We start from the raw sequence: 24431 nt of genomic DNA on the forward strand, positions 1-24431 counted from the left end.
GGGGAATTTAGCTGCCGTTTGGCGTGGCTTCAAAGCTGGGAGGCTTCAGATCGCGGTTTCACTTCGCTTCATTAGGAGGGGGGACTTCAGCTGCCGTTTGGCGCGGCTTCGAAGCTGGGAGACTTCACATCGCGGTTTCACTTCGCTTCATTGGGAGAGGGGAATTTAGCTGCCTTTTGACGTGGCTTCAAAGCTGGGAGGCTTCAGATGGCGGTTTTACTTCGCTTCAGTGGGAGAGGGGAATTTAGCTGCCGTTTGGCGCGGCTTCAAAGCTGGGATGCTTCAGATCGCGGTTTCACTTCGCTTCTTTGGGAAAGGGGAATTTAGCTGCTATTTTGCGTGGCTTTTGGCGGGGCTTCAAAGCTGATGACGTCGGCTCGCTCCATGGGACAGTTAATGCTTTCGCATTAAAATAAGCGAAATGTCTGCTTTTCCACGAGGCACTTGGATGAGCCAATTTATGCAATCTACAGAGGGAGCTCAGCAAATGTGGAAGCTGAAAATGTGTTTCTAGAAAAAGATGGTCTGTACTGTGGCACTCAGCATAACGCTTCACCTCCCTCACTGCCACAGCGCAGACTTTTTTTTTAGACCTGAAGATATTTTGAGCACCTCTATTCACCTAGCTCCCTCCCTGCAGCGACTGGCTCTCCTAAAAGCCTTCCAGTGGAGGCAGACGCTCCAGATTTCTTAGAGTGACACTCGACTTCTATACTCAGAACAGCTTAAGAAGCGCAGTGCGTTTTTTTTAAAGTTGTCGGCGTGATTGTATTAAAAATATTCCCGTAAGTTCGTGCTATTGAAATCCATTGTTTTTTGAACGGTTGATCAATAACAAGTGTCGATTGAAGCGCATTCTTTTTTTTTTCGCGTAAGGCCCTAGAAGACAGGGATCGGCAGATCGACCACTTGACGAAGCATCTGGAACAAGCCACCAAGGACATTGAGGACAACAGCGTCATCATCGAATCCTTGCGCCAGCAGCAAGACAGCAGCGGTGTCGCCGGCGGAGGACAGCCGAGAAGATCCAGCAAGTGGTTCGATCTTCAGCAAAAGCTGAGGGAGAAAAGCCTGGAGCTGAAGAGCGCGCAGGACATGCTCGGCAAGGTCGAGGACGAAGCGAGGCAAAAGGACAAAGAACTCGCTGACGCCGTGATGGTCATGAGAAGATACGAACTGGTGAGATTTCTTATACATACGGGAGTTGTGAGTTTCAAATCGTAGCCGGTTCGCACATGCATCTCGGCGCTGAGGTGACGCATAGTCAGTGCTGTATCAGCGCTGACTCAGCGTACGGCATTGTGTGCGCAAGCAAGGAAAGGCGGGCTCATAAAGGGGGGGGGGGGGGGGGGGGGGAGTGCTGACACTGCGCTGAGTTGACGCTGAGATGTATGTGTGAACAGGCCTGAAGACACCTCCCTTTCTGAAGGATTTTTGAGGTGATCACTCGACATCTTCTAATTACGAGACGCTCGTGCTTGCAGCATTGACCGACGATCATAAAGGTCGAACGGTAAATTAAGGGTGCTCTGCTTTCCATAGAATACTTTGGCGCACCCACCATTGCTTATAATAAACGGATTATATATAATTTAAAGAGAAAACTATTATCTTGTACTTACGTCGACGGTAAAGAGAATCTAATAGCACGCCTTGGCGTACTGATTGGTCTCTATAGCAGGATAATGAGACAAATATTGTGTAGAGTGATTTGCCTTAAACTTCAATGTTTGCATTTTATTTTTTAATTTTTATTCTAGGGAGAATACGGCCTCGCTGACGCGGTTGCCGAGATTCGAGACCTCAAAAAGCAAGTTGGCATCCGAGACAGGTATAAACAGCATGTTCATGTCTTAAACACTGAGCACAGAACCGTCAATGAAGAGATTGAAACGGGCCATGTTTCGACTGCTGCAGTCATGATACCATTTACAATGCCCCCCCAAGTGGCAACCCGCGTCAAACATTTTGTCTTCATGACTGATCATGTGGTTACATGATTATTCACGGCAAATCGATGAGCCAGTGTTGGGTAATGTGCGTCCAAAAAGTACTTGCAGTAAAGTACAAAGTAAATGAGAGGTTATGTACTTCAGGTAAAGTAGTTGGCACACCGGGCGCAATATATTTGAAGTAAAGTACTAGGAATACAATGTACTTTCAATGTAAAGTGCAAGTACTTTTTTAACACAATCTTTCATGATTGTGTTAAAAATCACTGATGGACCCCATACAGTGATTTCACATTTCCCCATACAGTCTTTTATCTTTAACTGTGCATTGCCCCAGGGGTTATCGGGGTTGCACAGTGGTTTTTAAAAATGGCGGCGAATATTAGATAAAGTCAAGTGGCCACAGATTAGTTATTTTACTCCCGCTGGTGGCTGGCGAACTATTTTTTGTATCGATCTTATAGCCACCATTACTTCACTGGTCTCTAGGGAAATGACTGGATGACGTCTCAAAAGACGTTGCGCGTTTTCCCGTAATAATAAATCTTTCTTTCTTTTTTTTTTCGTAAAGATTGCAGATTGCACTTTACTTTATTGAAAAAACGAAAAAGAACAGGAGCGCGTTGTTTTTGAAAGAGCTTGAATTTCAACGAGACCAAAATTGAGGAACCTTTCAAGTCGGGAGTCGGGAGTTGTACTTTCTTTGAAAAGTACCAGAAAAAAATAATTTAAGTACAAGTACATACTCAGAGAATGTACTTCGAGTAAAGTACAAGCTTTCTAAACCTACTTGAACAAGTACTTGAACAAGTACAATGTATACTTAAAGTACTTCGCAACACTTCGATGGGCGCAGTTTTGTTTCCAGCCAGGGGGAAATCGAGTGCCCTGCTCTCAGTACTCTGTGTGACTCCGTTGGGTGGTTCAAAGTGGAGTCATTCAAATTTTATTTCACTAAGTTTAAAGCACTCAAAACTTTGTCTAGAGTTTGTGTTGGGCGCCGTAGCCGTGCATGTCGCTGTTTCTGTTTATTTCAGGGAAATAGAGAAGCTGACCCAGCAGCTAAACGAACTCGAGATGGACGTGGAAGAAGTCAGCGAAGAGAACGAAACTCTTCGGGAAAAGCTAAGCCTAGATCCGGATGTTCGACTGACGCCGCCCAAGAAGAGAAAGCCAGAGAAGGCAGCCACACTTCAGGAAAAGGTACACGCAAGAGGAACTAGCGCGCAGAAGACATAATACGGTAGTCTGGAAAAAATCAAGTTACTCAAAGGTTAAAGTAGGGATAAAAAAGGAAAGTAAATGGAAGCATGTATTATGAGTGTTGACTATCAGGACAAAAGACAACGGGAAGGCAAGCAAAATACACTCATTAATGGCGTGGATCCCTGCCATATCTGTTGATTGAAGTGGGAAAACAATTGTTCATTTATTTGCCTGGTGAATTTTCGATTGTGGGGTGCTTAAATTAAGGTATATTAGCGAACATGTGCTGGTGGGCAGTATACATGTGCACGTAATCAGACTTATTTTACTTAAGTTGTTATTATGTTTGCTAATGAGCATTCACCAATCGCACAGTTGAACTTGAACACAAAACGTAAGATGCATGCACTAACGGTTTGGGATGAATATAATAGCAATCAGTGACTTGCTCTTTTCATGATGCTCATCCGGTATACCATGCACAGAAGAAGAATGATGATAATTATGAAACTCTAAACCGTTTACTGTATCTCACTTGTTATGTATACGAAGACCGTAACAACCTTACACGAACATTTACCACCTTTTTGAGACAACATATAAAAGTAAGATCTGAAAAAATGCAGGGTTGTCACTTAAATGCTATAAATTATTTTTGTGCCTCAATCGAGATGATAGGATGGGAAGTATACTTTCTGGGTTCTGCGTGAACTTATTTCCAACGTTAAGCGGTTTATCAACTAGGACTTCTAGAGTTGTGTGGAGGTGCGTCTTCCTCTTTGGCAACGTTGAAAGGCATATGGAGTAGAAGCAGTAACAAATCGTCGCACAATGCTCAAATACACACATAAAGAGCATATCCCTTCTTGTGACCCACTCGCAGATTGAACAGCTCGAAGAGGCAAACATAGAGTTGCAACAAAAGCTTCGTCAGGCTTTCAAGGAAAAAAGAAAAAGGTAAAGAAATCTCTAAAAAAAAATGCCTGCGACTTAATTGCAATCACATTGTGCTATGACGTGTGCATTCCTGACCCACTTCTACAGTCCTTCACCGGAAAGCATCAAAATCAAAAGTCTTGTCAATAGGAGCACGCAGGTGTCTCCGACTCTTCACGACCGCAAACAGGTAAGACAGCTTGAAACTTTCAAAATTTCATTAAAGTAAAATAATCAGATATATCACATACACTTCATCACATGATCAGCTTTATAGCTTCCGTAGTCACTGACTGCTTTGAAGGAAGCGCAAAGCGTGGTGCGTCCCCATGGTCTTATTATCGCTCCTGTGCCAATAAGATGGCTGCATCGGCCAACAAGAACGCCGAATCGAAAATAGCAAAGCTATAGAAGCGTGACCAAGAAACGTAAGCTCACAGCCTCCTCTATACTCACAAAGCCTGGCGGTTCGACGGCGGAGCCATAGAGTGCCCGATCGCAGATTTGGAGCGCGAGGATATGGTAGCACAGAGCATCAAAGAGCCATTTCTCGGGGAACCTGGACGTCAGCGCACAGCTTTTGCCGCGGCGAGAACCCTAAACACACTTCTCGGGAGAAGTGTGTTTCGGCGTCTCGTCGCAGTGGGGCGCCAGACACGTGGCTTTCCTAAAGCCCCTGTATACGGAAAAGTAGCGACATCCTTTGAAGAATGCCGCCTGCTATCTTGGAGCGATCCAGGCGGCGCTACAGTCGACGCGCGAGCGCGAAAGAGCAAAAGATAACAATAAAAGTGTGCATGAGGGACGAGAAGGGAGAAAGAATGCCTATTCTGTCGGAGTGCGGTGCACGCTATGAGCTCATGCCGCCGATCAAATAACGCCGACTGTGCAACGCCATGGCTTTCATTGCCTTTCTTTGAGCACATTCTTCGAGGCTGGCAGACCGTGACAGTGCGCTTTCAGCCTGTGTCCATGTATTTCCGTGTCTAAGCCTTTGACTCGGCTCTGACTCGAGTATAGGAAGGCCGTCTGCTATCTTGGAGCGTTCCAGGCGGCGCTACATTCGACGCACGGGTGCGAAAAAGCAAAACATAAAGATAAAAGGTGTGCGCGTCAAAGGAGGAGGGAGAATATGTTTCTACCTTTCTTATTCAGGGGCATTAGGCTTTCCTCTCATTCGTTGTCTACCATTTCGGCGGCCGCTTCTCGTGGCGATCTGCCAGGCTTTGTCAGTATATAAGAGGCTATGGTAAGCCCCACCCTGCGTCTCTCAAGCTGTCCGATAACTATGTCAATAAATTGTAAAAGTGAGGGCGGGGCGTTACCCATATCACGCTAAGAAATCTGGGTCGTCTACTTTCCCGGAAATAACTTGGAAGGGCCAATACCTGCTAACTCGGCAAAGGACGAGGCTAAGAAATGTGCTCGGTGCCTCAACGCAGTTTTTTTTTTTTTGTCTATTATTTGTTTAATCCTTTGCCGAGCTCCTGCCGTAAATTCTAAAGGCTTTGCAGGAAAGTAGACACTCCACATTTCTTAGAGTGTGATTGGGTTAGGGACGAATTGAAGACTCATATTTTAATCCGAATTACGTCGCTTATATACGTTAGGAATTAATGGAGCGATATTCTCCGGAACGAGATAACGCGTCTTCCGAGGAGGAAAAAACGAAGGAAGAGACGCTGGAGGACTTGAAGTTTGAAAACCAGCAGCTTCAAAGAGGCATGGAAGAAATTCTTCGAATCATTCGGCAGCAAAACGGTATGTTCTCTTTTTCTTTTTCTTTAGATGCAAGAAATTTGTTAGTTTTTTTATGATCAGTTAGCGTGTGCGTTCCGTCTCCAGAAAACCCCGATGCCGCTATCGAATGCCCGCATCTGGAGAAAATTGTGGAGGCGAGTAATTAGTTTAAAAAGTAGAAGCATGACATTATCAAAAACCGAAATGTGAACTTCTCTTCGTTAACATTTTCAGTTGCTCCAGTCTAGGGAAGAAAGTGGTTCTGTCTCGGCCAGCTCTAATACGTCGTTTACAATGTCCCAACTGCAAGCCGAAAAGAAGATGCTCAAGGCTGAACTGAAAGCCGTCAAGCGGAAATATTCTAAACAACTCGAACATTCGGAACTCAAGGTAAGAAAGCAAACTGCATCCATGGGTAGTGTCAGTATTCTGACCATACTAATATTACCCCTTTTGTAGTAAATTCCGTTAATGGCCAACACAAAGAGACCCAAACTGTTTGCAACGCAAATCTTTCAGGTGAAACAGCTCCAGAAGAAAGTATCGGAGAGAAGGAAACGTTCAAAGGCAACCATATCAAGGTCGACGTCTCCTCCTTCAGAAAAACGTCCGAGGACTGTTGATGTAGGAACCCACACAGACAAGTTTCAGGTAAGAAGATGGGTCCTCAGCCGTTGATTTAGGGTACAAAAATGCATAATATGTCATCTGCATCAGAAATCTTAGCGCAACCCATGCTTTACCAATATGTAGCCGCTCTATGGTCGATATTCACCCGAGATATTGGAAGTGCATGTATTGGGGCAGATGTGCATCAGTGACGTGGCTGATGTCTAGTTGATAGGTAGCCAAACTGATAGGTTAGCCACTGTTCAATGTATATTTAACGCGGTCTGAAAGGCAACTTCCATTGGAACCGCAGAGTGACAGCCGCAGAGTGTAGCCGTGTCTCCTAAAGGTGCACTAAAGAGGTTTCTGACGTCGTGTGTTCTTGGCGATAGCTCATTCTACGGAATCTTAGCATCCCAGAAATAAAAAAAAAAATATATTGTTGCGACGTCTATTTTCCTACTAAAATTGTTATCGAAGTTTGTGCCAAGCCCCTTACTGAGGGGAAAAATCTGGACCACAGAATTCAGCGGAGGCGCCGGCGGCGTGACGACGCGGGCGCGCGTCAGCCAGTCGCGAACGGAGGCTCCGGCAGCGGAGACGCCACCCGCGCCTCCGCTCCATTTTGTGTTCTAGATTTTTCCGCTCAAAAAAGGACGTGGCACAAACTTCGATCACATTTTTAGTAAGGAAATAGACGTCACACAAGCATAATTTTTGGATTTCTAGGATGCTTGGAGCCAGTAAGATAAGTTATCAACAAGAGCAGACGACCTCAGAAATGTCTTTAGTGCACCTTTAAGTCTGAATTCTCTCAAGTCTCTGAACTCTGGTAAGTTCTTGAACTCTCTTTAATCCTTGAAGTCTCGTAAGTTCGTAAGATTTCTTATTCGCCTGCAGTTGCTTTAGTCTTTGAAGTTCCTAAATTTCCTGAAGGCTTTTAAGTCCTTGAAATCTCGCAAGTTCTTGAAACCTCTTACATGCGTGCAGTTGCTTTAGTCCTTGAAGGTTCTAAATATCCTGGAGGCTTTTAATTCCTTAAGTTATCGTAAGTCATCCAAGTTTTTTAAGTTCTTCGAGTCTCTTGAGTCCCTGCAATCTCGTTAAATTTTTCAAGTAGTCTGAGCGCCGTAAGTCCTCGGAGTCTCTGAAGTGTCGTAAGTCTTCGATGTCTCTTAAAGAAATACTCCGGCGATTTGTTTTTTTTGAGCTGCCTCAACCAACTATATTTTCCGAATTGCCGGCCTTTACCCTTTCCGGTACGCTATTTAACATCGCCAAATTCAAGATAGTTATTGTGAAATCGGTAAATGAAAATGATGTCATATCCAACATCCAAATATTCCCGCGTTTTTCAGTGCCGTGACGTCAAGAAAGGCAGGCTTGCAGGTCGAGCGGGCCGCCTAAAAATGGACCACGCCGATCATTTGTTGCGTGCGGCTGCGCGAGTGCTGGAGCGAGCTTTTAGATTGATTTATTTAACACTATGAAACTGCTTGTAATCTGTTAGGAACAAAGTCTACAGAGTACAGTTCAAGGAGTAATTTCTGCCTTCCGCTAACGTCACAGTCCTTGAAGTTTTTTAAGTCTCTGAAGTCTCCTAAGTCTTTGCAATCACTTCAGTCTGAAGCCTCTGATGAAGATATGTCTCTTAGCGAAACGTTGGTTACCACTTGAGACTTCCGCGAGGTTCGCCTTCAGATCTTCCAGTTATTTACGAACATATTCATTTTTTGTTTTGATTCTCTGTACACAAGGAAATATGGGGTAGGAACCATAACAGTATGGCAAATGTATTCATTTCAACGTTCTCCCGTTAGGCTCATGGCAATGCACCACGGCAGCCCTCTCCCTTGGAGGTTGACGATATCAGTCTTCTGAGCCAGTGTACTTCCCTGGCTCATCTGTATCGAGACCTAATGAACGAGAGAAGCGATTGGAAAACACGGGTTGAGAAGCTGAGCGCCGAGAAGATTGAAATAATCGAAGAGGTCGCGGGCAGAGCTGCCAGCAACGAACAACGCTACAATGTAAGTGATGTGCTCCTCGTGAAACAACTTATTCTGACGTAATAGCTCGTCTTTCGGCAATGGTAACCATCTGAATGCTGAACACATGCCCTTATAAAATTCCCTTGTCTCTCCTTTCTCGGAGAGTCAATAGGGGGTTTTAGTAGACCATTGGGTACCTTCGATAACGATACGATGCACGCGCGAAGGTATCGGCGAAATATCGCGTATCGTTATCGGAGGTATCGAATCGACTGATTAGAACTCCTTATTAATTGCGATCAGCAGATGACGAGACAAGAACGTCTTCCCCGGATAATTAAGTATGCAAAACGTCTTCCCTTGAAAATAAAGTCTCCGACAGCTATCGTCGACGGACCCTGAGCTGAGGCTTGCTTCTTCTGGATACAGCAGCGAAACAAATCATGGACAGAAAAGTGGCTTTATGCCGTCGTTGTAGCCGTTTTCAGTATCGGATAAATTATTCACACAGGATGGATATGCCCGATTCACCCAAAACAGGATTCCCGAAATCCAAATGAGGCTATCTGCCGCAAAGCTAATATTGAGATACCAATATCGGTTATCTGAATTTTTTTCAGTTGTTGTAGCATCGTCATGCATATATAAAACTCTCAAAGGCGTCAGAAATTGCGGTATGATCGAGTCTCGGTACATAAAAAAATTACACTGAAATTTTACTTATACAGAAACGTATTATGTTTTACGATTTTGTCAAGTATGATTTATGTACCGCAGCAAGTCCTTTCTAAGGCTGGTTCATACATCTGCGTTTGAGTATCATCGCCTGATCAAACGTTCGCAATATCAGAAATAGTCGCTTATAACGATGGCGGAAATATGCTGAGCCCATGGTGAAAGAATGATGCTTAAGAGATCATGAAAGTATCTATGTAGATCGAGAGTGTATCAGGTCTACCTGATAGATTGGGCCAGTTTGTTCTCTGGTTTTAACCAAGCACTTGCAACGCAATCAATTACACTCAAACGCAAATTTATGAACCAGAGAGTAGTGGGACAGAAGTTGTTTTCTGTTGCAGAGTTCGGAAACTTCATAGAAAATGTTTCCAAACTTTCAAGCAAAAGCGCGACACGGTTGTTGGCCTCGCGTGGTCCTTTGAGTGTTCTTTACGGTGCACACGTTCTGACCGTTCCCGGCGAATTGTTCCAGGAACTGCTGAACCAACTATCGTCGACGGACCCCGAGCTCAAGGAGGGTTTGCTTCGTCTGGATGCGGAAGCGAAACAAATCATGGACAGAGAAGTGGCGTTGCGTCGTCGTTGTGCCGTGTTAGAGAACGAGCGCGCCCTCTTGCAGAGCGAGATCTCCAGACAGACGTCGCTGAGTTTTCTCAAAGATGACATAATTCTGGAACAGCTCGGACAAGTGGAAGTGAGAGAGGCAAGTTTAGCAACAATGTCGATCCCGACGGTGTTTTGAACAAAGTACATAGTTGTTCTGAAGCATTTTTTGGTACATTTTACGTTTGTCAGTACAATGAACGCTTGATAGACATCTTGGTGTTAATTTTGTTTGTAAAACTTTTCAGTTTGTCCATCTCTCAGATACTGTGACTCAATATGTATAGGAAGCTAGTAGATAGCTTGTACGTACTAATATTCCACGTAACGTAGACCATTCGGAACTAGAATCTAGTTTTTAATGTGTGGTTTTTGAGGAAATGTTTGTGGGTGGTGGTTAAGTTCTGGTATGATAGCGAGGAGATTGAAGTATAGAATGCGCATTGTCCAGTTCATATCTTTTTTATAATATAGCTTGATGTTTATTGAACACAAAGTCTATGGACTGTATTCTTTACGTGATCTTCCGTAATCGACCGCAGATTGGACACGATTGTGCCTCACTTTCTGTGCACGAGCACCAGTCGAACGCTGACGAAGCCTTCGGCTACCTCAGCCGCCTAGGACGTCAGAAGCACAGACACAACTCTTGTGGTCGTTGTCCCCATCGGTGTAATTTTAAACTTATCCGCTAGGGGGCGCAACAGTTGAATTTCTTCCCCAATAGGTATACATTAGAGCCCAATGGTCCTAACAAGTGTCCTAGTGCAAGTCAAAGCTCTCGAGTTTCAGACCACGGTTTTATCTAAAAGAACAATTTGGAATTGCTAAGTCCTAGACACATTTCAACAAGGTAGATAAAAAAAATTCCCAAACACGATTTAAAAAATAAAAGCGGCAAAGGTTGCGTTGAACCTAAAGTGGCAGCATTTGTAACCCGAAATTGCATTTCAGGAAATGGCGTCCCTACGCATTAAGTCTCTCCAAAACTGTCTGGAGCAGACGGTGCCAAAAGAAACCTTCCAGTCACTTTATCAACAGCACGCCCTTTTGGCCCAAAAATTCAGAAATGTAGTGGAAGAATTAACGGAGTCTGGATATTCGGTGAGTTGTTTGTTTCTTCGATAATTAACGCAAGAAAACAATTTTGCACCTAGCCGAAAAAAGATTTTGGATGCCTAACTTACGTATGGGGTAAGCATTAGTAGTAGTAAATTTACCTGAATCATTGTTACTGGTGATTAGTGTAATATTAGTTGACATGAAATTGTATTAAGTTAACTAGTATGTTCTAATCCCCATTCTAAACGATCCCCAAGAGTATTTTTGGTGGGATGGAACTATAGAACTTGCAGTCGGTGTAAACCTAGTTTCTTTAAGGACAATATTTTGAATTTCTTCTTGTGACTTCTGAAGTGCTAATTGACTCCTTTTTATGAACCTAGCAAAGCTTAATTTATTCCTTGCACGAGGAAGAATTCAACGAGCATTTACCACTTTCGAACACTTCAGATGAGCATCGCACCGAATGAGCTTCATCCATCGAACGAATGGGAGAATAGACCGGGTGAGTCGCGCAGACTAAGCAGCCAAAGGAGGAGATCAGTTCTAACTCCAGAAAGATTACTCTGCAGAGCCCCGACCGAGGACCAGGATGACGGAAGACAAGCATTTATCGACGCAAAAAGAGATTGAGTTTCTTAAAGATCAAGCGGACCGTCTAAGGTCAACGAACAGGGACCTAGAAAGAAAGGTAGAGATATTGCAGAAGGAAACTACGACCTACAACAGAAGCCTTCATGACTACGAACACGGTAAGCAGGTACCACTGAAATCAAAATGCCTATATAGTCACTCACATGCTTAAGAAACCTAAAGGTGTGACAATTTCCGAGCATCTTAATGTCGCTGCGCAAGCAAAGAGATTGCTTCATCAGCTGATGAGAATACCGAACAACGAATCATAAAGTAAGAAGCATAATCTTGATAGGCATTGCACTGCATTTGTTCGGTTGTCAGTGACCATAGTACAGCCTCTCACAAGTTAAAAATAAATGATGAGGTGAAAATTCTAAACTTATCGAACTCGTAGCTGAATGTGGTGTTCAAGTGGTGCATGATTTAGAAGTTTAAAATTGATCAGATAATTTCACGAACCAGTCTTGCCTCTTTCTCGCAAGGTAGGCTTTTTAAAGGTATCTGCGGCGCGTTTGCTTGGAAGGATCCTGATGCACTTTATTTTCCATCGGATATTTGCATGTGAGGGGTTTGTTTTAATCAATTGCATCATATATGTGTGAAGATTATGGGTAAACTTCGAATGCGCTTTTTGAAGATTTAACTTAATTACGAATTGTGTAACCTTTTATGTTTCATTGAAATCTAAACACTCGTAAGTATGGCGTATTTGTGTCTAATGATAAGAAGATAAAATTTTGCTCTTTACATATTTGGGAATGTGAGGTTCAATATTATGAAGGACATCAATGACCTTGTGATTTTTGTGCCCACACTTCCGAAAGGGCAACTCAAACAAAAGCTCGTCGCGGCGCAAATGAGCGAATCTTCGGCGCTACAGGAGACCGAGAAACTCAAGACTCTCTTGGCGAAAGTCCACGCAGAGCTACAGACACTTCAAAAGCGGTGAGCATATATCTCTACAAACAAATCAAAACGTCGTTTCGTATGCGTGCACAACTTTTTACTTACTCTATGGATAAACATATGCATTCCATACCAGTTAGGTACGTTGTATTTTCTAATTTTAGTGACTTAATCTTAGCGATTCACGTGCGTAAACCTGTGGCAGATTTTAAATGAGTCCTCATGGAACCACTCCAAACAATTAGAAGCAGTGCGAAGATATCTCTGGAGTTCGATATACCTGTATGGATGCGGAAATCGCTGCTTTTGGAAGGACCCTAAACAAAGCTGCTTTCAAGAACATCCTATGTTCTGAGGCCCGGCGCTTACACGAGGAAATTCAAATACAGGTTCTTAACTTTCCGAAGCAGAAACTTTTTGGGTGAGTTCATTTTGTTGCAGAGCACAGAAACAGCCATCTCGCAGCGAACAATAGAAGGACCCTAGCCGATGACGAAGCTCAATAAAAGATTAAACAAAAAAAAAATGGCAGCCACCTTAACCTTCAAAGTGCTATAATCCATGTAGTGCTGTTTTTGGGAGTGATATTGTTTCAATCTTTTGGAAGACGATGAACAGTCATTACGGTAGTGAAGAACCTGCTTTTATCAATTTGACCTGCTTTAATCAATTGATCAATATATGTCGCGTGACGTCGAGTTTCCCCTGCTAAATGTAGCGGGGAAACTGGATCGGGGTCTACGTCGCAGGACATGAATTCTCCCGCCGCTAAAGTTAGCGAATAACTAAATTGTTCCCGCCCGGAGCGTATAACGCTCCGTGCGGGAACTATAGGGGGCGCTTTGAAAAACGCGCGTAGCGCAGAGGAGCTGGCGTTCGACAGTAAGGCGCGTCCAGCAGCCTGCGGCGCCTTTTCGCATGCGAAGCTGTAGCGGCGGAAGCGCGCACGGACGGAACTTTTGCTTTTTGAGCCGAAAGGTTGGGGATGACGTTGCATGAGGGCTGGGACAGACCTAAGAGGGGCATCTAGTTGCTCTCGGCTTCTTATATATTGAGTTTGAGTCGTTAATAGAGGTAATTTTTCTAGTTGCGGTCGAAAAAGGGATTTGAGCAATTTTGCGAAAAGCAAGACAGCCGCCATCATAATTGCTCTCAGTAGGAAATTTTTTTCGCTCGTCACTGTAAACGTAGGACTGCTGGGACGATGATATTTGGAGGCGAGTGATATGTTCACTAAGTTTGTGCACTGTGCGCTTTGCGAAGTGCAGATTTGGACACACAGGTTCTTGAACATGACCGTAACTTGACGCAAAACTTATTGTACCAAAAATAGGTGGCTTAGGGAAACCAGGTGAAAATTATGTTTGGGCGGCGTAACTGAATGGGGACCGGTTTTGACCGTGAAAGGGCTGTCAAGAGAATACCACTCGTCGTGGGAGGTGGAGACTTTACCGGTAGGAAGGGACTAGTGGACTGTACTCCCAATTGAAGCAACTTTACGAAAGGTGGTTCGAAAGCCGAGAAAACAAAGTTGTCGGCCAACAGACGGTTTGGCCGTCAAATGCTTTTGCGGTCAGCTGTTGAGTAATAACCTGGTTGTGCGAGTTGCCGATTTTGGGCGCACAGGTAGTAACCTTGACACAACACTTATTGTACCAAAAAGAGGTGGCGCAGCGAAGCCAGGTGAAATTTTTGGGCGGCGCAACTGAATGGGAACCGGTTTTAACCGTCAAATGCTGTCAAGAGAATACCACTCTTCGTGGGAGGTGCACACTTTACTGGTAGGAAGGGACCACTGGATGGTACTTTCAGTTCGAACAACTTTGCAATAGGTGGCTCCAAAGCTGAGAAAAAAAAATGTTGTCTGCACAACTCGGGAGTCAGCGTTTCCACATCCAAAAGGAGGCTGATCAAAGAAGGAAGCACACCACATAAACTTCCATACTCAAAAGCCGATTGTCCAGTGATTCTAAGTTTCATTGTAGTTTTCCTTAGATTCATATTTGTCACTTTTTGTACCGTCCTAATCTTTCTTCATGAAGTACAGACTGCGTGCCATACTGGTCCGGAAATATCATCGACATGTGCGATGGGGACGAAACTATTTTGGAGGCCTCCAAAGAAATCGGCGCTGCATACCCGCGAGTGTGGGACGGTATTTCAGTTCGGCCCATCGGCGCTAACATTTGTAGGCGTTACTGGTACGAAAACAAACGCAGAGCGCAAAACGACAGTTTATAGAACCTGTCAGGCGTGCCGACACAGTGGCAGACATGATCGGGAGACCAAATTTCTCGCGTCGTACGGCACGGCTCCATCGTTGTCGCTGTCCCACAAAACATCGGCGAGGTGAAAAACTGTGAAGCTTTGTCCCCACGAGATACGACGCATAAATATTTGAGCACTCAGTCCATGCTGTCAAGCTAGCGCAACCGCACCGCTCCGACTTCAATGCGTATACCAATGTACGCGGTGCGGTTTCGTTTCGCTGGGGTTCTCACTGCCTAATTTCGCTGACGGTCGCGCCGGTCGCGTTGCACGGAGTCTACAGGTCACGTGAAGTTAGTTTCCCGCTAAAATTTGTGGGGAAACTGAATCGATGTTTTGTACACAAGGCTCGAACTTTCCCGCTAAATTTAGTGATGAAACTGAGTTTACGTAAAGGTAGGGTTCCGTGTTTTCGGATAAATCCGAAAAACTCCGCAATACACCCGCCGGTAAAATTCTTGTCAATTCGGATATATCCGATAAACTCTGAATTTTTATGTGCCAATGCCACTCCCCCCTCCCCTCCCCCCCCCCCCCAAAAAAAAAAAAGTAAAATACCTTTTTTTTTTTTTTTTTTTTTTACAATTTGATCAGCGCACGGTTAATGGTCCTGGGAAAATGCTACCATAATTATCTTCCAAATCTCAGACCTTTGTCAAAAGGGGTCTTACCGCTTGTCTCGTCAAGGCGTCAAGGTTGATTCAGGAAGACAGGTCATTGTACCATTCGGGTCACGACAAAAGCCACTCTTTCGGTTTCCAGTTTGGGCCATGATTTTTGTGATTTAAAGAAAGGAGAGGGCATGTTTTTGTAACAATGAAAGCTATGGAACCACAGAGATTGTATAAAAGGGGCAGTTTAAACTTCTCTATTACATTCTTAACCACTCCACCTCGAGCGGTCGCGGGCTAGATTGATGGAATAGGATGGGATGACTACGAGCTTCCTAGCGACTACCTCCGGGAGTTTATGAATTTTAAGGTATCGACGTTTATCGAAGCAACACTTATGCGCAACTTTCGTCGTGGGACAAATTAGTATTGCCAATGGCAATGGCACCAGTGCCAAGTTCAACTGAAGAAACTTTAATTGACAAAAGCGCGTTTAATTTTTTATCTGGCATACGTTTACATCTGGTTATTATTTATTTATTTGTTTTTAATAGGAAAAACTGCGAAATTAACCGCCGAATTCCGGAGAATCGGGAAACAAACAAATATAAACTCCGATAAACTCCGAATCTTCGGCAAAATATAAACTCCGAAAAACACCCTCCGAATTTGACGAAAGATAAACTCCGAAAACACGGAACCCTACGTATAGGACAGGTGCCGTCAATTTTCCCAAGGGTCACGTGACACCACTTTTCCCGCTAAATTTAGCCGAAAAGGCACAGACGGACGGACGGACAAAATTCTAGGATTGGGGAATCCCGTTAAAAAACACTTATGCTTCAGAAAAAGAAATGCAATGTTTAATTTGCTGATTGTTTCTACGGAACACTTCATTTTTCTTAAAATCGTATTCTGAGTTTTGTTATTGGCTACAGGATGTTTCTATTGTTCGCCGTGATTGGCTGTCTCTGTCTGCGGCGCTTGTTGGTGCCTTTGTGGGTTTGAACCCAATTATGCGCAGAAAAAAAGGCGCAGGATCGCGGCGAATTTATCGTGAGTGATTGGTTTAGTGTTGAGCGATTGGGTTTAGTGTTGAGTGATTGGATTTAGTGTTGAGTGATTGGTTTAGTGGTGAGCGACCGGTTTAGTGGTGATCAGTGATTGGTTTAGTGGTGAGTGATTGGTTTAGGAATGAGTGATTGGTTTAGGTGAATGATTAGTTTCTGTGAGTGATTGGTTTGGCAAACATCTCGTTATTCGAAGCCGTCGAGTGCATTCCACGGGATTCGCGGAAGGCTAAGGGGAAACCTCTCGGATTTCAGCCACGAGGATCAGGGCAGCGAGCTGCTCAAGGCTAAGCTCGAGACCCACGTCAGGGTGCAGCAGCTCTCCAAAGTTTTGAAGCAACTGAGGTTCGAGTACTGCGGCATGGTGCCGCTGGACAGGCAGGCGAAGCTGCTCGGCAAGATCGCCCAGCTCAAGTCCGAAAACATGCGCCTGCGATCGGCGAAGCCATCCGAGCCGCGAGTCACGGCTCCTCCTGGTAGACGAGAGACCGAAAGCGAACTCGACAAGGTGAGCAGTTCCCGACGCCACTGGCATAGTCGCGTTTGATTGATACGGTTGATACGGGCGGTCAGCGACAGTTCAAGTAAAGCGGGGCGTGTCGAATCCCGCGCATCTCTTTATCCCTGCGTAGCCAATGAGATTGCAGCATTATCCAATAGATGTTTGCAAGTATACGGCCTCTGGGCGCCGCCATCTTTGTACTGCTGCGGGTAGATCGTCTGATAGTCAATCATTGCTGAGGTCGTGGGTAAGCCTCAGAAATCCTTGACTATCAGACGATCTACCCACACTAGCAGGCAGCCAGATGGCGGCGCCCAGAGGACGTACTTGAAAACGTCTGTAAAAACACCGCAGAACAATTTCTTAAGTTGTCGGTGACTGTGACTGCTTTTCCCAGTGCTTCGTGCGGTTGTAAAATGCTGCAGATTATAAGCACTAAAACAGGTGGATACAGGAATTCGGCTGACTGTGTTACGACTGATGAGAAACTGTTACCATCAGGGGAAAAAATGCAGTCATCAGGATTTTGACTGCACGGCTCTGAGCCGACAATAGACCGATCTCACCAGCTAGTTTAGCTACGCCGCCGCTGGCGGCGTGCATCCTGGGAACTGTAGTCTTTCCGCAGGTGCGATAAGCCCGATACTGGTCACCGCTTGAGCAGAGCACGAGATGGCACGAGCTATCTCGTGTACTGCCGTCTACCTCCCGTGAACTAATATTATGGTGGCGTCATGCATGCACAGAACGCTAAGTGAGATCGGCCTATTGGGCAGAGTTATGCAGAATAACATTTTCTAGGAATATGTAAGTATTAACTGTGGCCTCAACTATAAAGAAGGCTTGCTAGAAACGCCCCTCCAGATTTAAGGGACAACGTATCGTAATTTTTTTTGCTTCAGGAACTGGACGGAGCAAATTTACCAGAGCGTTGGTCTTCCGAGGCGTTCCAGGAGGCCTTCTCGTTTCTGAAAACGCACGCCACTCAGCTGGAGTCCGAAAACCTCTTGCTAGAGCAGGAACTTCACAAGATGCAACTGCTGCTGCAAGAAAACGAGATGGAACTTAATTCCATCAGGAAGGAGTTGCTGTGCCTGCAGGAAAACCTTCAGGTACGTGTCACATAACGACATGGTCTTGCGATTCCTTCTCCGCGTTTACTTTATTGTGTACCATTAAAAGCTCGCACATTATTTTTCGGCGTCAGCCACGCATTTTAGTGTAAATGATTAGGCAGTGAAGAAGTCAGTGAAAATGTATGTTGCAGCCTGAAACTTCGAAGGATCAAAACAACCTCATGGAATCCTTGAAGGCTCAGGCTGAGGAGCTGCTGAGCCTAAAGCAAAACGCAAAGTTGTTACAAAAGGTGAGGGAATAGCCCTTCAAAGGAAGCGAAAACATGCACTTATCCGCTTAAGTATGGACAATGTGCAAAACTCTTATTACAACAGATGTTGACGGAGGAACGCGCGAACTTGAAGATCGCTACGACATCGATCCAGGTGAAGGACAAGATCATAGAAGAACTGAAATCTGCAGCACCGGAGATACGAAGCGACGAAAAGGCCAACGATCTTAGCAACGACAAGTTGAAGAGATCCCTTCACACTGCCATGGTGACTGTAAATTCCCTGCAGGTAACGTACAAATAATTCTTTAACTCGTTATCACCTGAGAGTCGAATAGATAGAAATAAGTTGTTCATAAAATACGGCTGAGCAAGTCACAGTGATCGCCCTCAGATAACGAGATGTACCATATTCTCAAATGGGCGTAACTTGCGTGGAAGCGCATTATGGGAGCAATATGGTAACCGCGTAAGTTCTTCATATGTAGGGTTACATCTCAATTCTGTGCGTTCTTGAAATCTATTTGAGCGTTAGAATATCGGTGTGAAAGAAAGAACAAAAAGAAAAAGAAATGAATGAATGAATGATGGCCAAGCCATTATTCACACTTGCAATGTAAATATACAAAAAAATAAGATGCATCAATACACTCACTGGGGTGACCGCAGCCGACGCTATATATATATGATTCGATGGAGCCAATCAAGTAGCATCACAAGTGCACCATCGCGGTGCTCGTTGTCTTTGCGAGTTATCTATGTCCCGGCTAGACCGATCACGCACATCAAATCACGCCTTTGTCTCGCAGGCCCTCCACGACCAGAAAGAGTGCACACTGACTCGCTACAGGGAGCTGGTCAGTAGCCTGAGGGAAGAAATGTCCAAGGATCGCGCGCGTTTTGCCAAAGAGATCTCCGGTCTCCAGACGGAACTCATGAAGGAGCACAGGCAGTCTATCCTCAGCCTCAAGGAAGCAACATCGGGACTGCACGCCAAAGGCGACCTGTCCGAAGAGTGCTCCAAGAAGGTAACGACGTGGCGTCTTCACTCGCGGTCGTTTTTAATCTGCGCGAGACTTCATTAAACGCCGGTTTCTCTTCGGACTATATACTTTTCCAGCGCTTATCACCCAGTTAAAATTGCTCAGTTACTGGGCTCTGCCAATGCCACCTAAAAGATGAAGCCTGCTGATGACGTCATCGTTAGATCTTGGAGCGGGGTGGCAAATTCGACTTGTCGCTGGCGGGAAATCTGGATGTGTGTTCCTGACTCATCCAGATTTTACGCCGGCGACGAGTCGATTTCGCCACCCGGCTCCAGGATTCATTTTTCGCCTGTGCGGATCCGCCCGTGAATCCTCAAGTGTAGACGCGCCATTAGAAGGTCGGAATCGCTGCGCAAGGGCGGAACAACTGACATCGTGCAAGGTGCAAGTCATTTCATAGCGGACGGACGTCGGAATGCGGCCAACGCTAGGAGCCGACGAGCCAATCAAACAGCGTCCAAATGCAACGTCATTGCGCTCATCACTTTTTTTTTTTCTGTGAGTGTGTTTTTGCCCCTGCTAATCCAACGAAACCTGTAAAGTGTGCCTTGACGTTGCGGTTTTAGTCCGCCATTGTGCGGTGACTCCACGGCTGCTAACAGAGGGCATTCTTTTGAGAGGGGTCGATTGGTTGTGCACGTATATACGCGACGTCTGATATTTCATAGAAGAGTTCCATTGTGCATACTTAGAAGGCGTTCCAAAACCCAGCAGATGTTAGCAGGCAGAAGGTGCTTTCTTAGGGGTGTGCGAACGGTGAAGGTTATGAATGGAGCAGCGCTCTTCCATTCGAAGCACCATTTGCACCCTCCTACGATTTGCGGAAATGTCTACAGACTATTCCACTAATCGCCTTCGTTTGATAAATTTGAGCAGCCCAATGACTGTATGTGCGCCGGCTTATCCATCCAAGTTGAGAGAGAGCGTCATGACTTTGCTATTTTATTTTGTGTGTATCTGTTTGATTGTCTTCTGGCCTTTCACAACGCTGCGAAAACGAATTACAAGTGACTTTGAAGTGCTTTACCTAAATTAGCATAATTTCTAAACTGTGAACCCTTCGCGTCTTGGACAAATGAGATCGTCTCTAAATACAAACCTGTACGATCCATTTAGTTTAAAATTGCTACGAACACGTTGCTAGTAACCAAGAGTGGAACTAAGAACAAATTTTGTGTCCGTTTCTTTGGTGCATTCTCTTTTGAGTTGATGTTTTGACTTTTTGCAGTTAATTGTTTTGTCTGTGCAATTCGTGCAGTTGCTCTAACTGTTTAGACCATTTTGTTTCACAGCAGCTAGACGAGATACGGAGGCTAAAGAACGCCGTGGCCGAAAGACACGAAGCAGCCGTCGAGGCAACGGAAAAGCTCAAACTTCGGGAACAGGAGCTCAGACGACTGCAGCAGGAAATGGCCAAACTCAGACTCCCCACTCCGCCGGCGATCACGAGGTAACCATCGCAAAATTTCATATCCGTAAACAAACTAAACGCGAGTACAGGTGTGCTCTTGGCAGAAACAAGATGAAAACGTCTTGACCGTTTCGGTCTTTTTGGGCAACACCATTCGGAATAATCAAAGCGCGTGCACTATGGAATTTTGACGTCATCACGGCGAAATCGAGCGAACATCCCGATTGGACGCGAGTGTCGCTTCAGCGTTCGGCTGGTCCTCGTGTCCAATGAACGCTTCGAAGGACGCTCGGACTCAAGCTCAGGTCCCTTTGCTAAGTTGGAGCCATCCGACCTGTGATGACGTTTTATCGAGGAAAAGGGGGGTGTTTGCAGGCCTTGACTCTTTTAGGGGGTCTTGGTTCTTCGACATAAACTATTCCCTATTTTGGAAGAGGGGGCTTGGCTTAGGACGTGTAGAAGCCACCCTCCTTCTAAACGTATACCCAAACGCTCTAGGAGAATCTTCGCTATGTCTGCCTCAGTAACTAAAAAAAAAAAAAATGTTTGACAAAAATCAAAAGTTCAGAACATTTTAAAAACTTTTCTTTTAACGGAGGCAGTTCGACGAAACTATTCGGTGCTTGAATCTCTTAAATTGGTTCACAAACAACACAAAGCTACGGCGGTGTGTGTATGTTTGTGTGTGAGACGAAAATGTGAAACGCTTAGACTTACACATTTATAGTCGCCGGCAGTTTAAGAAACGCTGGGCGTGTCGAGTCTCGGGCATCTTGTTGTCACTCCGTAGCCGATGACATTCATCATCATCATCATCCTTGTCGTCATCGTCATCGGCCTCTGTTGATAAGAATAGCAGTAAATGAATCACGATGCCAATACATGGACCATAATAAGCCACGCCTTTGCGTTTCGGGTGAAGCGAACTTTCTGCGCATGCGCAGTGCCGACAGCAGCACCACCGCAGATGCGCGATGTCAGAGAGTCGAGTTGGTGTGTGTAAGGACGGACATACACAACTCTCACTCCACTGGGGACGTGTACAGGTACACGCTAATACGCTGCGCGGTGCAGTTTCCTGCGTTTGAATCGCCAATGGCGTAGGACTGCCGTTACACATTTTCGTCGCGTGTCGGTTCCGTGAGTTTACTCACACGTCGCGACGTGAGATGTTTTTACATTAAAACATCTCACGTCGCGTCGAAGGACGCTGCGGTTTATTTTCTTCTCCCTCCCCCCCCCCCCCCCCTTTTTTTTTTTTTTTGAGGAAGACGAGGGGAGGGGTTAAAAGTGTAATTTTCATATGGACATAATTAAAAAAACACCGACTTGAAGGCTGTCAGGTATTTATTTGGTTATTTGTTTTATACTCAACTTAAGACACTACATGTTTTCTCGTCCCCTCTAATAATGAAAAATAAAAGTATGTTTGCAGCTCGATTTTTTTAAAGTTAATCCTGATATTTTGTTCATTCGTGCAGTTTTGTTCGACACCCAAGAAAATAGGTTTTAAGCTCATAATAGATATCAGTCCTGGTAGGCAGAGAAGGTTCAGAACTGCGAGGACCAAATTCAGGAATCATCCCAGTTTCCCTCGAAGCACGACAGATCTCAAGATTTGTAATTTCTTACCTCAATCATTTTGACATGAGCGCTATCGCGGTCACCCCTAGAATAGCTCCGAGCATAATTAATACGACAGTATCGGGATATTTGTTGCTGTGCTCAATGCCAGTAACCCTTTTTTGTGCCTTCCAGCAAATCGAGGAGCTCCAGTGCCAAGAGGCCGGCGCTCGCCAAAAAGACGAGTGCCGACGTCAACTTGGGTAGGCGACTGTTCGCCTCTCTGCAAGAACAGCTCGAACAGAAAGCCCAAACCATAGCCCAGAAAGATGCCGAGATCGAGCAACTCAAAGAAAGAGTGGCGTCACTCCAAACCGTAATCGACCAGACGGCCAAAAAGGGACTCAGCAGACAAGTCCAGAGGCTCAAGAGTCAGGTGGACGAAAAGGAGAAACAGCTCCAGGTATACTCTCTCTCCACATTGCAGTATCAAATATATTTTGCTTTATGTAAGGCTCTTTAAAAGTGTTAAGAGTCTGCCATGGCAGCATTATGCTCCTCCACAAGAAAGGGGAGCAAAAAGGGAGTACTGGCAGCATTATGCAACCCAAATATACAATGCTAAGTTTGCAGTCAGCGTTTCAGATGAAAGGAATGTAAAAAGAGAGTATCGGCTGTGCCTAGAATGCCTCAATATACTTTGTCAAGGCTGCATAATGCTCCTCCCGCAAGGGAGTGAAAATGATGTATTTTCAACACATACGGCCCCAGTATACTATATTAAGACTGCATCATGTTCCTCCCGATGAAAGAGTGTGAAGGGACTATCGGCAGCACCTACCGCCCCAATGTATACTGCCAGGAGAAAAACGAGACAAAAGTACTTATCTCCTGCACTTATACCCCCTTTTTTATGGGTGTGTTTCTATTCCCTCAAAAGTAACTTCTCTAGCTCTCTGGAAAAAACGTTTACGCCTCTTATTCTAGGTTGTAACTTTTTTTTATCATTCCCGTTGTCTAATTTCAACAACCACTAATACGAGTGTATAGAACGAGACAGAATTAACTCGAACAGTGATCTCCGAGGTCTTTCCCCCACGATCAAACTGCAGCCATCGAAACTACCAGTGAGGCCGTTGAATGTTTACTTATAGCTTAATACATTTTGATGTTCATCACTAATCTGAATGCAGAGATTGGGAGAAAGCAACGATGTCCCACGTGTTCGGGCTGACTGCGTCTCGGGACGTTTATTCTCTGAGTCAACAGCTCACTTCAAGAAAGTCCTCTCGCAACAGGGCCAAGAGACGTGAATTCGTCAAATATAAAACGTACTCTCGCGTTAAGTGTGAATTTGTTTCGCAACAAAGACGTGTGCACGAATTCCACAAAGAGAAAACATTATCTGACCGGCTTCCTGTAATGGCCCTAGCACAATCTATGGGTCGTGGGCAACTTAAACATATTACGAATTCTGATCCACCCTTCAGGCACTGAGCAAGGCAATGATTGACTTGCGCTCGGAAATGATGTCTGCTGTCGGAACCAACGCCGTCCAGCCAGCAAGCCAATCAGGCCGACTTGAGAACGAAGAGAACGTGGAAGTGCTCAAGGCAAGCTCCGCACACAGCTTTACTTTCGATGAAAAGAGTCACCTGCAAACCAATACATATTTTCTTTTTCTTATTTCTAGTTTATTCGATTTACGGTGGCAGCCGTTATTGGCGAGGTTTCGCAGCGGATCTCCCCCGGGGGTGTTTCCTGTATGCGGAGAGAAAGATCGTCTGCCTCTTGAACAGGAATTGCGATCATGTCAGAACGCCGTGTTCTTATTGGCTGATCAAAAATATAGTGGACAGACCTCGAGGCATCTAGCACTGAGGTCTACCCGCTAGCCTTCGATCAGAGCCAATCAGAGCTCGGCATCGTTCTGACGTCACCACAACCCCCGCAAAAGAAGCAGACGAACCTGCGCTCCGCACAAGGTCGTCGTGGCTGGGAAGTTTCTCCGCTAAACTTAGCAGAGAAATGTTTTTCTCGCCCAACATTGTGGTTTCATGTGTGACACGGCGACGTCAAGTGTCGTAAAGTGACATTTATCATTCGTTTAATCGTGTTTGTTTTACGTGCTCACGAGCGGCTCATGCCGCTGGTAATAAAGGACCAGGGGATTATAGTCACCGAGAGGGAACGCAGGGCGCGGCGCTCCTTGCTTCGTGATTGGTTGCCGAGT

At 45.1% G+C, this 24431-nt stretch overlaps 1 protein-coding gene across 1 annotated transcript in view; it reads left to right on the forward strand.

Annotated features, from left to right (window-relative positions):
* Positions 1 to 18208, forward strand: part of LOC121837844 (golgin subfamily B member 1-like) — a 33591-nt gene extending 15383 nt beyond the window's left edge. The window contains exons 10-19 of the mRNA XM_042293673.1: positions 877 to 1179; positions 6069 to 6224; positions 6354 to 6485; positions 8264 to 8473; positions 9645 to 9866; positions 10730 to 10879; positions 12255 to 12418; positions 16584 to 16836; positions 17733 to 17942; positions 18098 to 18208. Coding sequence (XP_042149607.1) covers positions 877 to 1179; positions 6069 to 6224; positions 6354 to 6485; positions 8264 to 8473; positions 9645 to 9866; positions 10730 to 10879; positions 12255 to 12418; positions 16584 to 16836; positions 17733 to 17942; positions 18098 to 18208 — 1911 coding nt within the window. The remainder of the gene's footprint in view (positions 1 to 876; positions 1180 to 6068; positions 6225 to 6353; positions 6486 to 8263; positions 8474 to 9644; positions 9867 to 10729; positions 10880 to 12254; positions 12419 to 16583; positions 16837 to 17732; positions 17943 to 18097) is intronic.
* Positions 18209 to 24431: the final 6223 nt, after the last annotated feature.

The sequence above is a fragment of the Ixodes scapularis genome, unplaced genomic scaffold, assembly GCF_016920785.2.
Source record: "Ixodes scapularis isolate PalLabHiFi unplaced genomic scaffold, ASM1692078v2 PGA_scaffold4__175_contigs__length_147842914, whole genome shotgun sequence".
Classification (NCBI taxonomy): Eukaryota; Metazoa; Arthropoda; class Arachnida; order Ixodida; family Ixodidae; genus Ixodes; species Ixodes scapularis.